This window comes from Benincasa hispida, chromosome 8 (assembly GCF_009727055.1).
Source record: "Benincasa hispida cultivar B227 chromosome 8, ASM972705v1, whole genome shotgun sequence".
Classification (NCBI taxonomy): domain Eukaryota; kingdom Viridiplantae; phylum Streptophyta; class Magnoliopsida; order Cucurbitales; family Cucurbitaceae; genus Benincasa; species Benincasa hispida.
Genome location: NC_052356.1, coordinates 14,115,639 through 14,128,255, shown reverse-complemented (window position 1 = coordinate 14,128,255; position 12,617 = coordinate 14,115,639). Strand labels below are relative to the sequence as shown.

At 34.9% G+C, this 12,617-nt stretch overlaps 1 protein-coding gene across 1 annotated transcript; it reads left to right on the top strand.

The window, feature by feature from the left end:
* Positions 1–1,022: 1,022 nt before the first annotated feature.
* On the top strand, positions 1,023–2,641 carry LOC120083931 (transcription factor MYB62-like). Its single transcript, XM_039039839.1, has 3 exons — positions 1,023–1,179; positions 1,273–1,402; positions 2,128–2,641. The coding sequence occupies exons 1-3, from the start codon at positions 1,023–1,025 to the stop codon at positions 2,639–2,641; spliced, it is 801 nt and encodes a 266-aa protein (XP_038895767.1).
* Positions 2,642–12,617: the final 9,976 nt, after the last annotated feature.

Here is a 12,617-nt window from a genome sequence, read left to right as displayed (position 1 = left end):
TCAAATATTAAAGTGGGCATCAACAAAAAAAATCGAGGTGATGAAAAATGAAAATATTGAATCTAGAGACCAAATGAAAATTATGATGAATAAACATAAGGGTAAAATTATAGCAACCCAAAGTTAGGGATAGAAGAAAAATTAAACTAAAACTAGACTTGTAAGGCCAAAGAGTACTTTTTTTTTTTTTTTTTTTTTTTTTTTCCAAAAAAGAAAGATAGACAGAGAATTTTAGAAGACAAGGAATAACACCAGAATTTACATATTATTATATGCTGTCAAACTTTGTGAATCTTCAAATTTTTTGAATTTAAAGTTATGAAAAGAGAGAGAGAGAGAGAAATAATAAAAGTGAGAGCATCATTTTATTATCAGCAAATTATATTGCACAAGTCAATGTCACATAATATAAGAATCACTTCCAAAAAATCATTTAAATGCTCATCCCATCCAAGACTTCTTAAATTTCATCTTTTTTTCTCCTTTTTTTTTGGCTTTTAATAATTTTTGAAGGAAAAAAAAGGGCATACAATAATAAAAACTCATTTCATAGAACACCCTAAAAATTTTCTCACTTCAAGAACACAACCTCTATTATATAATTGAATTGAAATTATCATAATTTAAAATGAAAAAAGTTATGAAGAAAATTATTAAATGATAATAGACAATAATTCAAAGACAAAGAAGAGGCTAAGGATGTCTTGAGACCAGGTTCATTGTTCATTGATTTAAACGAAAAAGTTGTCTCGAAGAACCAAAATCAAAGTTGAATGATGAACTCATTTCCCCATTTCAGAAAATTCCAACTTCCACGTAATATTCAAAAAAAAAAAAAAAAAAAAAAAAAAAAAAAAAAAAAAGAACCATTTTTCATTGTCAATGCATAGTGTTTCAAATTGGTTCATATATTTGGATATTTCTCATTATTTTCCCTCTATAAAATCCTTTGATATTCCATTTATTTTTCCCACATCTCTCTCAATAATACAATATCCTCTTTCTCTTATAGTTTTCTCTCAATGGCAAATGTGTCAATTAAAAGTGAAAATAACAAGGCAAGTGAGGAAGAAAGTGAACTAAGAAGAGGGCCATGGACTATTGAAGAAGATGCATTGTTGATTCATTATATTGGTGGTCATGGAGAAGGCCAATGGAACATATTGGCCAAACAAGCTGGTAATTTTTAAACCCTTTTGCTCACTTTTGCCTTCTATTTTTCTTTCTGATCTTACTTAATTGTCTCATCTCTTTCACACATTTTTCTTTTAGGTCTCAAGAGAACCGGAAAAAGTTGTAGATTGAGATGGTTGAATTACTTAAAACCTGACGTTAAGCGCGGGAATCTTACCCTTCAAGAACAACTCCTCATCCTCGAACTCCATTCCAAGTGGGGTAATAGGTATTTTTTTTCCCTAAAAAGATACGAAATTTGGATTGGTAGGTGCATTAGGATATCTGTATAATTTTGGAATTTAATTTGAAAATAACTTTATATTAGTTAACTTTTTTAATTAAGGTTAGGATGAGGATGTTTATTATATTGTGCTTGTTTTTTCAAGGGTGCATTTGGGATGATTTTTAAAAGAGTAAAGTGAGGTTAAAAGATATTTTCAAATTGCTACAAACACGTTTTTTGTTTTTTGTTTTTAAAAAATAGAAAACAAAAAATAGTAACAAAATATATATGATTTTTGTTTTCTAAAAATTGAAAACCAAAAATAAATCTCGAAAAACCAAATAGTTATCAAACGGAATCTAAATGATTACTATCAAACTAGGTCAGAATAATAAAAAAAATGAGTTAAGAATTTTAGAAACCACAAAAAAGAACACTTTCAGAAAAGCTAGCACTCAATTAGTTCAAATTGGTAAAATCACTTTTGTCGTGTACAAAATTAATTTGAAACATGTTGTTAATAATTCAAAATCAATTTAGTGTTTGATTTGGAAATATTAAATGCAATTTTTATATCACATAAATCAATTTTGGATAAATAAAAATATGTTGGAGAGTAATTTTGACTATGGCAAAAATGGTATTTAGCATTTGTTATAGAAATAATGCTCTCTTGATAATACTTTTTTCAAAAAGTCAATGTCAAACTCATTTTCAATTATTGGTAGGTGGTCAAAAATTGCACAACATTTACCGGGAAGAACGGATAACGAAATCAAGAACTACTGGAGAACGAGAGTTCAAAAACAGTCACGGCAGCTTAAAGTTGAGGCAGACAGCAGGAGATTTTCGGACTCGAGTGTGCTAGAAGCCATGGACCAATCCTCCAACTCCTCCCTCAATTTTCCTCCTCCATCTCTCCACAACACAACCTTACCGAACACGTCGGAAACTGCCATTCTTCCGTTCGACAACCATCGTGGCGGAGCTCCTCTTCCGCCGCTAAGTTCAGCCAACCAATGGCCTGAAATCTCAGAATACCCACCAAGTTCTTGTTGTGAATTTGTGGAAGCTTGGAGCTTTAACATGGTGGAGCTCCAAAAGCAGAAACAAGAGCCAGCTTGTGCACTGGGAGCTTGGGAAGTTGCAGATTGTCATGTCCACATGGCACCATCCGATTGGCTGTTGGAAGATACCATGGTTGAAAACTTATGGAGTTTGGAGGATCATCACTTCATATAATGTAATGGAATGAGAATTATAAACTTTTTTTTTATTGCATTTTACCTTCAAACTTTATGTAAAGGATGTAAGTTTTTAGGTGTTAGGAGAAAATTAATTAATCTTATCTCAATTTCGAATCTAGTTTTAGTATAGTTTCAATAACAAATGGATTAAATTTAAAGTTGGAGCTTAACATGTCAAAGGAATACATGAGGTATAACAACTAAACTTCTAAACAATAAGAAGGATAAATACAAAATAAATAGAGATAGGAAGTGTATATTATTTTAGAGAAGAGGATACGTGGGTCAAGGGGTATACCAGAATATCTCCACTAGGTGGACACCTTTTTAGCACTCTTATCATCTCCCAATGGATTTTCATTAAGCACAATGGAGAAATTACAAAAGTTATATGGCTAGAGATAAGCCCGAAACCAGTAAAAATAAAATCAAAGAGATTAAGGATTACAAAAAGTGTGGAGATTAATGGCGATCGTAGAAGGGCTGTAGTCCTTAAAAAAACTTGTTTCTATAAGACCAATAGCTAGCCAGAGAGCATATATCCTCCAAAAAATGCATACTATTCTTGCTTTGTTCTTGGAAGGCCTGTTTATTTCTTTCGTTCCACAAAATCCATAGGATTGCAGTGATGGTGTTAAATATGATGACATCTTTAGTGTTGGTGTTCCTTACATTGTTGATATATTCGCACAACTTCCTTATATTGCTGAAATTTTGTGCCAGCCCAGCATCCTTTCCATCATATTTCAAAAAGAAGAGGCCAAATGATACTAAATGAAAATGTGTTTCATAGATTCATTATGTTTTTTGCAAAGTGGACACCAGTTTGGACTTAAATTGTGGTTGGAGAGTTTCTTTTGCACCAAGTCCATAGTATTTAAACATCGATGAGATAGAGTCCACAGAAAAAACTTAATGTGTATATTATTGCTTTACTCAATGTGTATTATTGTTTCACTCAATGTGTGTGACAATGTCTAGATTCTATGACACATTTATCGATTCTATATTAATAATGTTAGGAGAATGATATGAGAGATTTATATACACCGTTGTTCTAACTTTTCGTCTCCTTCAACCTTTCGATGTCGTGCTAATTAAGAACTATATATAAAACCTATTGCGACATATCACATTTTGAAACTTATGAAACAAGTAAGCAATATGTGTAGAAAATATGAACAAAAATTTTGTGTTTTATTTTTGTTATTATTATTAAAATTATTTGTTTGGATCGACCATTAGTTATCAACCCCAAAGGACCTACTGAGATAATTTATCAGACTCAACACCACTATGACATATTCGAATTGAGGTGCTTTAGATTCCTTGATTATCATTCACTCAAGGTTTTTAGGCCCGTTTCAACAATTTGTTTTTTATTTTTCATTTTTAAAAAATGAAAACCATACATGTTTGATGTCTGTTTTTGGTTTTTTGTTTTTAAAAAACCCAAAACATGAAACGTGTTTAGTAATTATTTTTAGATTTATTTTTTTTAATTGAAAAACAAAAAACAGGTTTAATAATAAGAAATTTTCACAAATAGAAAAAATGTCAAACTATTTATAAAAATAGCAAAAAAAAAAAAAAAAAAAAACACTCATAGACACTGATAGATTTTTATCAAGCTCTATCAATTATAGACTTGTATTAGTTTAAATCACCGATAGTATCAATGATAGACTTTTATCAGTATTGATAAACGCCAACGACTTTATAGCATACCACTCCAGGTATGAATGTAGGATGGTTAGTCGTACCCCTATATAGTACATTTTGAACAAAAAGACATCTGACACCCTTGCATATGCATATGCAATGGTTCGAGTAGTCACTTACAATGAAGCACAAGGAATGTAAATTGGCTAGCGTAATGAATTACATAATATGAAAGCATGATGAAAAGGGGTTGGCTTGAGCATAAGGCCATAGGTAATATGTCTAGATAAGCATGACTATAATATCCTCCCTCACTTAAATGATCGACATCCCTGTCAACTATTACTGCTCGAACTCAGCGATCTTGGCAGTAGCTTCTTTTAAGTCTTCATCCCATTCCCTACTAATTCCAGCATTTGGGAGTCCATTCCACTTGACTAAGAACTCTTACAAGTCTTGTCTTGGATTACCAAGTTGGCGAATTCTCTCAGATAGACTTTCCTCAACTTTTTTGTTCACAAGTTTAGGCATCGTAATTGAAGTTCTCATTGTGAGTATCATCATTGGGGTTTGGAGGATAAGGTTTCAAGTTGTTTAGTGGATGATAGGATGGATCTTCATCCACGAAGAAAGTTGAGCTTGATATGATGATTTTCCCACCTTCTGAATCACTTCCACCAGACCCTCATATTTTCACACTAGACGTTGGTTTCTTTTACCACGAAATTGGAGTTGTTCTTGTCTCAGCTTGATTAGCACATTTTTCGCTTGCCTAAAATTCTAGAGGTTTTTGCTTCTGATAAGCCCATTTCTTCATTTGTTTTGATGCTTTCTCTAAGTATGCTCGAGTCACTTTGGAGGTTTACTTCCACTCCTTGGTGAAATTGAAGGCTTGGAGACTTTTCCTTGCATAAGAATGATCCACCTCATCTAGCATGAGTGGCTGTCTCCCATATACAATTTTAAAGGGAGTTTTCCTAGTTGATGAACCCTTTTGGAAGTTAAATCTGAACTGCGCCATGTCAAATATTGTGACCCAATTCTTCTCTTATGCATCTATAAACTGACGCAAGTACTCTTTGAGCATGCAATTGAATCGTTATGTCTGACCATTGGTTTGAGGGTGATAACTGGATGAAATCTTCAGATTATACCCTAACATTTTGAATAGTTCTATCCAGAAAGTTCCCGGTGAATCTTCCATCTTTGTCACTGACAATGCTTCTCAGGACGCCCCAAGCCTTGACAAAATTGATGAAGAATAGTGGTGCTATCATTTCTGCTGAACACATTTTTGGGGTTGGAATGAACGTGACATATTTAAAAAAGCTATCCACAACCACAAAGATCACTTCAAACTCTTCAACTTTAGGGAGGTGGGTACTGAAGTCGAGGGAAACACTCTTCCACGACCTTGCAAGAATTGGGAGGGCTCCAGCAACCTATGATCTTTGCTCTTTCAACTTTATCTTGTTGGCAGATAAGACAAGTCTTTGTGAAATGCATGACATCATCACAGGGCTTTGACCAATAGTAACCTTGATTCAAAAGTGCATATATTATTTACCAACTAGTGTGAGTTGCCTATAGGGTATCGTGGCACTTTCCTAATAGTAATTTTCTCAAGTTTCCCAATCGAGGTATGTATAGGCGATTACCCTTGGTAAACAAGAGGTCGTCCTCAACCCAAAACTGCTAGGGCTTTCCATTTTTGGCCAATTGGCTTATGGCTTGAGCGGCTGGATCATTTAGCAAGTGAACCCTAATAGGCTCTTTAATCAACCCTTTCAGTCTACTAGCTTTTAGGTGAGCTAACATGCATAGGGCTGTGTGTTCACTCTTTTAGCTAAGGGTGTCAGCTGCTTGGATAGTCTGACGTGGCTTATGTTACAGTTGGAAGTCGAATTCTACAAGGCATTCTTGCCATGGTGCTTGTTTTGATGACAACTTTGGCTGGTTGAAGAAATGGCATATCGAACTATTGTCCATCTTAACCATAAATTCTGAGCCTAAAAGATATTGTCTTCAACCCTTTAGGCAATGAAAAACTACCAACATTTCTTTCTTTGGAGCAGCATACCTCCTCTAGCATCATTCAACTTACAACTCTCATATGCAATGGGATGCCCATTTTGAAGAAGGAGCCTTCTAATGCAAAATCTGATGCATCTATCTCAACTTTGAAGGGTTTAGTTACATTGGCTATCTTGGGAATAGGACCCTCCATCATGGCCTTCCTCAAGCTTTCAAAAGCAGCTTGACATTCCAGAGTTAACCCAATCAGTATTTTTTTTCAACAACTCTGGCAAGGGCACTGTTCATTTAGAAAATCCTTCTACGAAACACTGATAATAATTGGCACCCTCTAGTTTCAGATGGCAGCAATCTTTCCATCTTCCATACCGATCCGACCGCATTCGATCACATGGCCTAAGAAATTGATACGTTGTTGTTCAAACAAGCACTTTTCTCTTTTTACATATAATTGATTCTTCCTTAACTTTTCAAAGACCAATTGTAAATGGACTTGGTGTTCCTCCATAGATGGGTTGTACACCACTATATCATCAAGGTAGAATACCATGAACTTGTCTAGATATTCGTAAAACACTTGATTCATTAAAGTACAAAAAGTAGTAAGGGCATTTGTGAGACCGAAGGACATGATTAAGAATTTAAAAGCCTTATATCTCGTAACACACATGGTCTTTGGTCTATCACCCTCTACGATACGAACTTCATACAACCCTAATCTAAGTGTTGGGATTGTGGAGATAAAATTCCCTGGAAGCACACATGATAGAATCGAAATATATATATATATATATATATATTAATGAGTTAATGAATTTTGACCAAAAGTCAAAATTGAAAAGAGAAACTCTTAGTGGCAGTGAAGATTAAAGTGGGCTTAGACCATTAGGTTTATGTAATATATGTGTGTGTGTACTTACACATGAAGAAAAAAATGCTATAGAAGGTGCCATCAACAGAAAAGAAAAAAAACAAGAGTGCCTTTTCAACAGACGATTTTTTTCTGACATGCGGCAGACACGTGACAGTGTTTCTAGTGTTCTAGTAGTATTTTTTGTTTTTTGTTTTTTCTGGTTTGAATATTTCTCTTTACTGTTTATTCCAAATATCAAGTTGCAATACTTGGATTCAAATAGTTTGAGTTGTGTTATTTGGAAGAATTCTGTAGTGCGAGTTTTGAAACTTTGCAATCTTTATCATAGTATAACTTGCAGTTGTAGAAGACTGGATGTAAACTCGAGTTTGAGGTGAACCAGTATATTTTTCGTGTCTAGTATCTTTTTTCCCTTCTCTTAATTATTTTGATAATGTTATAATTGTTAATCTTTTCTTACTTTAACCTGTGGAAGTTAAAATTTTAGATATAATTTTGTTTTCGTATTGATTTATATCTTAGTATAAATTCCAAACACTAAGGTCAAGCTTAAAAAGTATTTTTCCCCATGGAGAGAATCGAACAGGTCGGTGATGATGGGTAGAGAATACTTGGTATGGACTGTAAGCTTATTCAATGCTCGATAGTAAATACATAAGTAAAGACTTCCATCATTATTTTTTTGGAATAGCATAGAGGCCTCGTAGGAAGCCTTGACGGGTCTAATGAACTCGAGTCCAAAAATTTATCTAACTATTTTCGAAGTTCCACCAACTCTTGTGGCGCCATGTGATACACATTCTTTGCAAGGGGCCTCACCCTCGATCACAACTCAATCTCACGATCTATCCCACTTCGTGGAGGTAATGCTTTCGGCAGACTCATTGGCATGATGTCATTATACTCATCTAACACATACTGGATTTTCCCCTAAATTATTTCTTTTCGACTTTCTTCTTTGACCATAGAGATGACCATGAACGTGGGTTCATTATGAGCTAGCCTTCTCTTCAACTGGAGGGTCAACATTATTTTCACTCCAATCGGTTGTTTGATGCTTGTCTGGGCAATAGAGGGGTTGGACCCTGTGATTACCAAACATTTGACTAGAGGCATAGTAATGACTTTGTGTTTGAGGAGTTATCCCCAAGATGACATTAAGTCATCTATCTTTGCAACCGAAAAATTGGTCTGTCTGCTCCACGATTCCAATTTTATCATCGTTTTCCTAGCAATCCTCATGATGGGTAAGGTAATGGTGGTGAGTTGATTACTTGCATTTTTCCTAAGGTCTTTGTCCTAATTCAACTTACGATGTTGGGTCTCTATCTTGATCATAAAATTGTGGGTGGCATCAAAATCAACCATTGTACTCTTGGTCATTCTATGATTCACCCACACATCAACATACATGAGTCCACATTTTATTGGCTCTTTGTTCCCTTCCGTATTCTTTTGAAGGGCGGAAAAAAGTTTTAGTGCCCTATACGAGGGTTCTCGTTGCCCTTTTTTTTTTTTTTTTTTTACATTTTTTTCTCAACGATCTCTCCATCCAATCAAAATTAGTTGTTAATGAAACTTGAAGGCTTTGAGGGTAGCTCGGTTCAGGCATTCGACACCTAATGAAGCCCTTTCCAAAGGAAACAAAAGAGGGGTCCCCCTTTATAGCTATTGTGTGATTGATTTGAAGTACACCCCCATGTATCCCCACTTCCCTTATTGGAAAGGCTTACTATCTACTCATCCGATTTTGTCCACTCCCTCACTTTTGGAAAAGTTAGATCTGTTAGATTTGTTACCATTAGAAGAAGTTTGACTTTATCTCTACTCTTAGGGCATATCGTTGTTGAGATCAAAAAGTTGTTCTGCTGTGGCATAGGCTTTAGAAAGGCCCTGGACTCTCTGTTCATACAATTTTAGTTTTAGCTAACTTCTTAAGATCCTTGACAAAATAGAAAGCTTTTTCTTTCTCTGGTGTATTTCGAATGTCTAACATTAAATCAAAAAATTGTTTAACATACTCTCTAATATTGCTCATATGTTTCAGTTCTTGTAACTTGCATCTTTCCAAAAGGTCAACATTCTCGAGGAAGAACTTTGAACGAAATTCTTGTGAAATAAAGGTTATCTAATTCATGATAGAACCTGTTGCACAAAATGTTACAATATTTCCAGAGACATCATACATAAACTCATAAAACTAAAATCAAAACAGAACATAGAGTTTGGTAACTCAGTTCAGTGCAAAATCATTTACATCTAGGGATAGTGTACCCCTGGAAAGATATATCCACCAATATAAAGTCAAGCAATTATAACGATGTACTTATCTATAAATAAATGGTAGTTACAGTGACACTAGAATAGTCCAACTTACAGAATAATAACTTAAGCTCCCTCTTAGTGTGAGAATCCTTCTGAATTAAACTTAGGCTCACCCTAAGTGTGGGATCCCTTCACCTTCAATGTACTTAGGGTCCTTCTATGTGTGAGACTCCCATTCACCAAGATGTTTATCGTTTATCTTTCTACCTTCAAATGAAGACACTCTACTTAATGAACTCAGGCTTTCTCTAAGTTTGAGAATCCCTTCTCAAGTTGTTGAAGAATAAACCACCACGATCTAGAGTAAGGCTCAAGATGTATAGCAATACAATCTTCTTCGATACAACATTGACAAACTCTTGTGGTTTAAGAGAAAACACACAATACAATTGACCTCAAAGAATCTTCAAAATAGTCAATTGTAAAATTGAACAAAACCATAATATATATATGGCTAGCTTTAGGAAGATATTCAAGAAATGAATAAATTATCTCTCTAGGAAAAAATAAAGTAAACCTTGGAATCTACATAAAAATCTTGACAGATAAGGAAAAAGATTATGCAAAGTTTTCTGTCTGTCATGTTATAATGTCCTTGAAAATTTCACAACATGTTGTTAGACATGTGCAGAGGATAGGAAGACATACCAACAAATATGCACTACACATAACAACATATAAGAAACCAATGTCAATGTAAAATCAACACAATACGAAACATATTACATAAACATGTTATTCAAGTTTTGCATGTAATAAATAAGCGAATAATACTGTAATAACAAATACCCTAATAACAAGGTATACCCATTTGAAGACGGTTTATATGATGATTGACGAAGAGTTATGGTAGTGGCAGTAAAAGTGACACGAAGAAAAAGATTAGTGAAGAAACCCCTTTTGAGACTATCCAAAAGAAAATAAATTTGATTTTAGTGTTTTAATGAATCTTGTGAGTAGAGCTTATAGATGCGTCTAGTTTTCTATAGTGTACAACAAACTTGAATTCACCATTGTTTGGGGTTAATGTCCTAAAGTCTCGTGTCCTATAGTTTGTAACCAGTTTGTACAAACGCTTGTGTTGTATAATATATGATATTTACTTCACATCTTGTATTTTGCTCAGTTACTTGTTTTATTTGCTTTACCACAAACCAACAAACATAAAATCCCTGGTTATCTGTATGTGACTCAAGCATGTATGTGGTGACATACAAGAGATAATGTCTTGAGTGATAACCAAAATGGTCTATAGTATATGGATATAGAAGGAAAACCTTATCCTGGTAACCCTAGGGACGCGGCCCGTTTTGTGGAATGCTCACAAGTGTTGTGACTTGTCATAGATGATCTGATCCTAATCATTCGTGTTGGAGACATGCGAGCGGGGGCATCTTATACAAAGAGTTTGTATAAGACCTGACTACGAAGTGTTAATGTCGGACTATGTTGGACTATGTTGTATTGTTCATTAGAGGAATTAGTGGTACTTAAGAAGTGAGATGTAACTACAAGGGAAAAACGGTTATGTAGCCCAGCTGTACTTACGAGCATCTGTGAAGGGTCATCGTACTCATGATTGATTATATCCAATGGACACAAAAATATATCTGAGGTAAGAAGAGTTCAACTGTTGGTCTTTAGTGGAATGCTTGACAGTTAACAGATGGTGGATCTCGTAGCTAGAGAGTTTAGTTAGCTAGTCATGGACCATTGGAGCTTCAAGCCACAGGTCCATTAGGTCCCCTGGGTAGCTTGGATAAAGTTGAGAACCAGTGTTTGGGTTAATTTGAAATGTTCAAATTGACATGAGGAAGTTCGATTATATATGATATAATTGGACTGGTTAATTATATATGATATAATTGGACTGGTTAATTATATATGATATAATTGGCTAAATGTATGAGATACATTATTTTGGAGGAAATTAGATATAAATATGATTTATATCAAGTAGAGGAGAAAATACGATAGTAGATATATGATATCAGACTATAGGTTAAAAATATAATATGATTATATTTATTAATATTTAAATTGGTTAATTATATGATAATTAACCCAAAAATCACATTCGGACATGGGTTAGTAGGAATGCGTCGGTTATTGTAACCGATGAAATAAAAATGAAATTGTTTCATTTTTGAATTGCCCGTCGTCGTCCGTCCAAAAGAAAAAGAAAGAGCGCACTGGTGAAAAAAGAATGATCGCCTAAAAGAATCGAGATCCTATACAATAGTCCTTCTCCACCTTAACGATCGTCCACCTCGCACCTAAACGATCTCACACTAGTTCCTACATGATCGCATAGCTTCTCTAAACGACCGTAGTGTGTGCAGATTTTGCTAAACTACTGTATATCATTTCCTAAACGATCGTTCAGTAAAACCTACACGATCGTGTAGCTTCTCCTAAATGATAAACATTGTGCTATGCGATAGTGCCTTTTTCCCTCCGACTTGCTTATTGCCTACACGATCCGTGCTTCCTCCTTCCTCTACCAAATTCACCAAAGACCACGCTTTGGGTTCTCACTCTGAGAATACTTGAGGCTCTTTTCTGGTGGTTTCGTCCCCGCGGCGTTCGTGTTCGTGCGGTTGTTCGTGCTGCTGTAGTCGACGCTGCTACTGGGCATTGGTTGATCGGGTGGAGGGTTCCGCTGCGTTGAGTTTTGAAGATTAAAGATTGTCTTCAACTGGTATGACACTCTCCCTTATTATATCTTATTGATAGCATGCTGATAATTACTATTTGTTTGCATAACTGTACTGTTGAATGTATATTGTTGTATTTCGGTCACTGTGAAAATGGAGCGATCCGAACGTGCTTATAGAACTCTTCGGTAAGAGATCCTTCAATTGGTATCAGAGTCAGGTTCTAATACTTCGATTTCATCTGTTGCAACGAAATGACATTTACGTTCATGGTGGGTGCATTTCTACACTTTTTAATGGTTAAATTTGTTGTGGATGTACGAATTAATGGATGTTTTTGGGATGATTAGCCTCGAATTGATTTAAATCCTTTTACATTTGCGATTGTTTGTAAAGGCCCCTGCATTTTTGGGCATTAA

Excerpts from the sequence above, each read along its gene's own strand:
- LOC120083931 (XM_039039839.1), top strand. The coding sequence starts at position 1,023 with ATGGCAAATGTGTCAATTAAAAGTGAAAATAACAAGGCAAGTGAGGAA. Across the intron at positions 1,180-1,272 it reads CATATTGGCCAAACAAGCTG|GTCTCAAGAGAACCGGAAAA; the intron begins GTAATTTTTAAA and ends TTTTTCTTTTAG. Across the intron at positions 1,403-2,127 it reads CATTCCAAGTGGGGTAATAG|GTGGTCAAAAATTGCACAAC; the intron begins GTATTTTTTTTC and ends AATTATTGGTAG.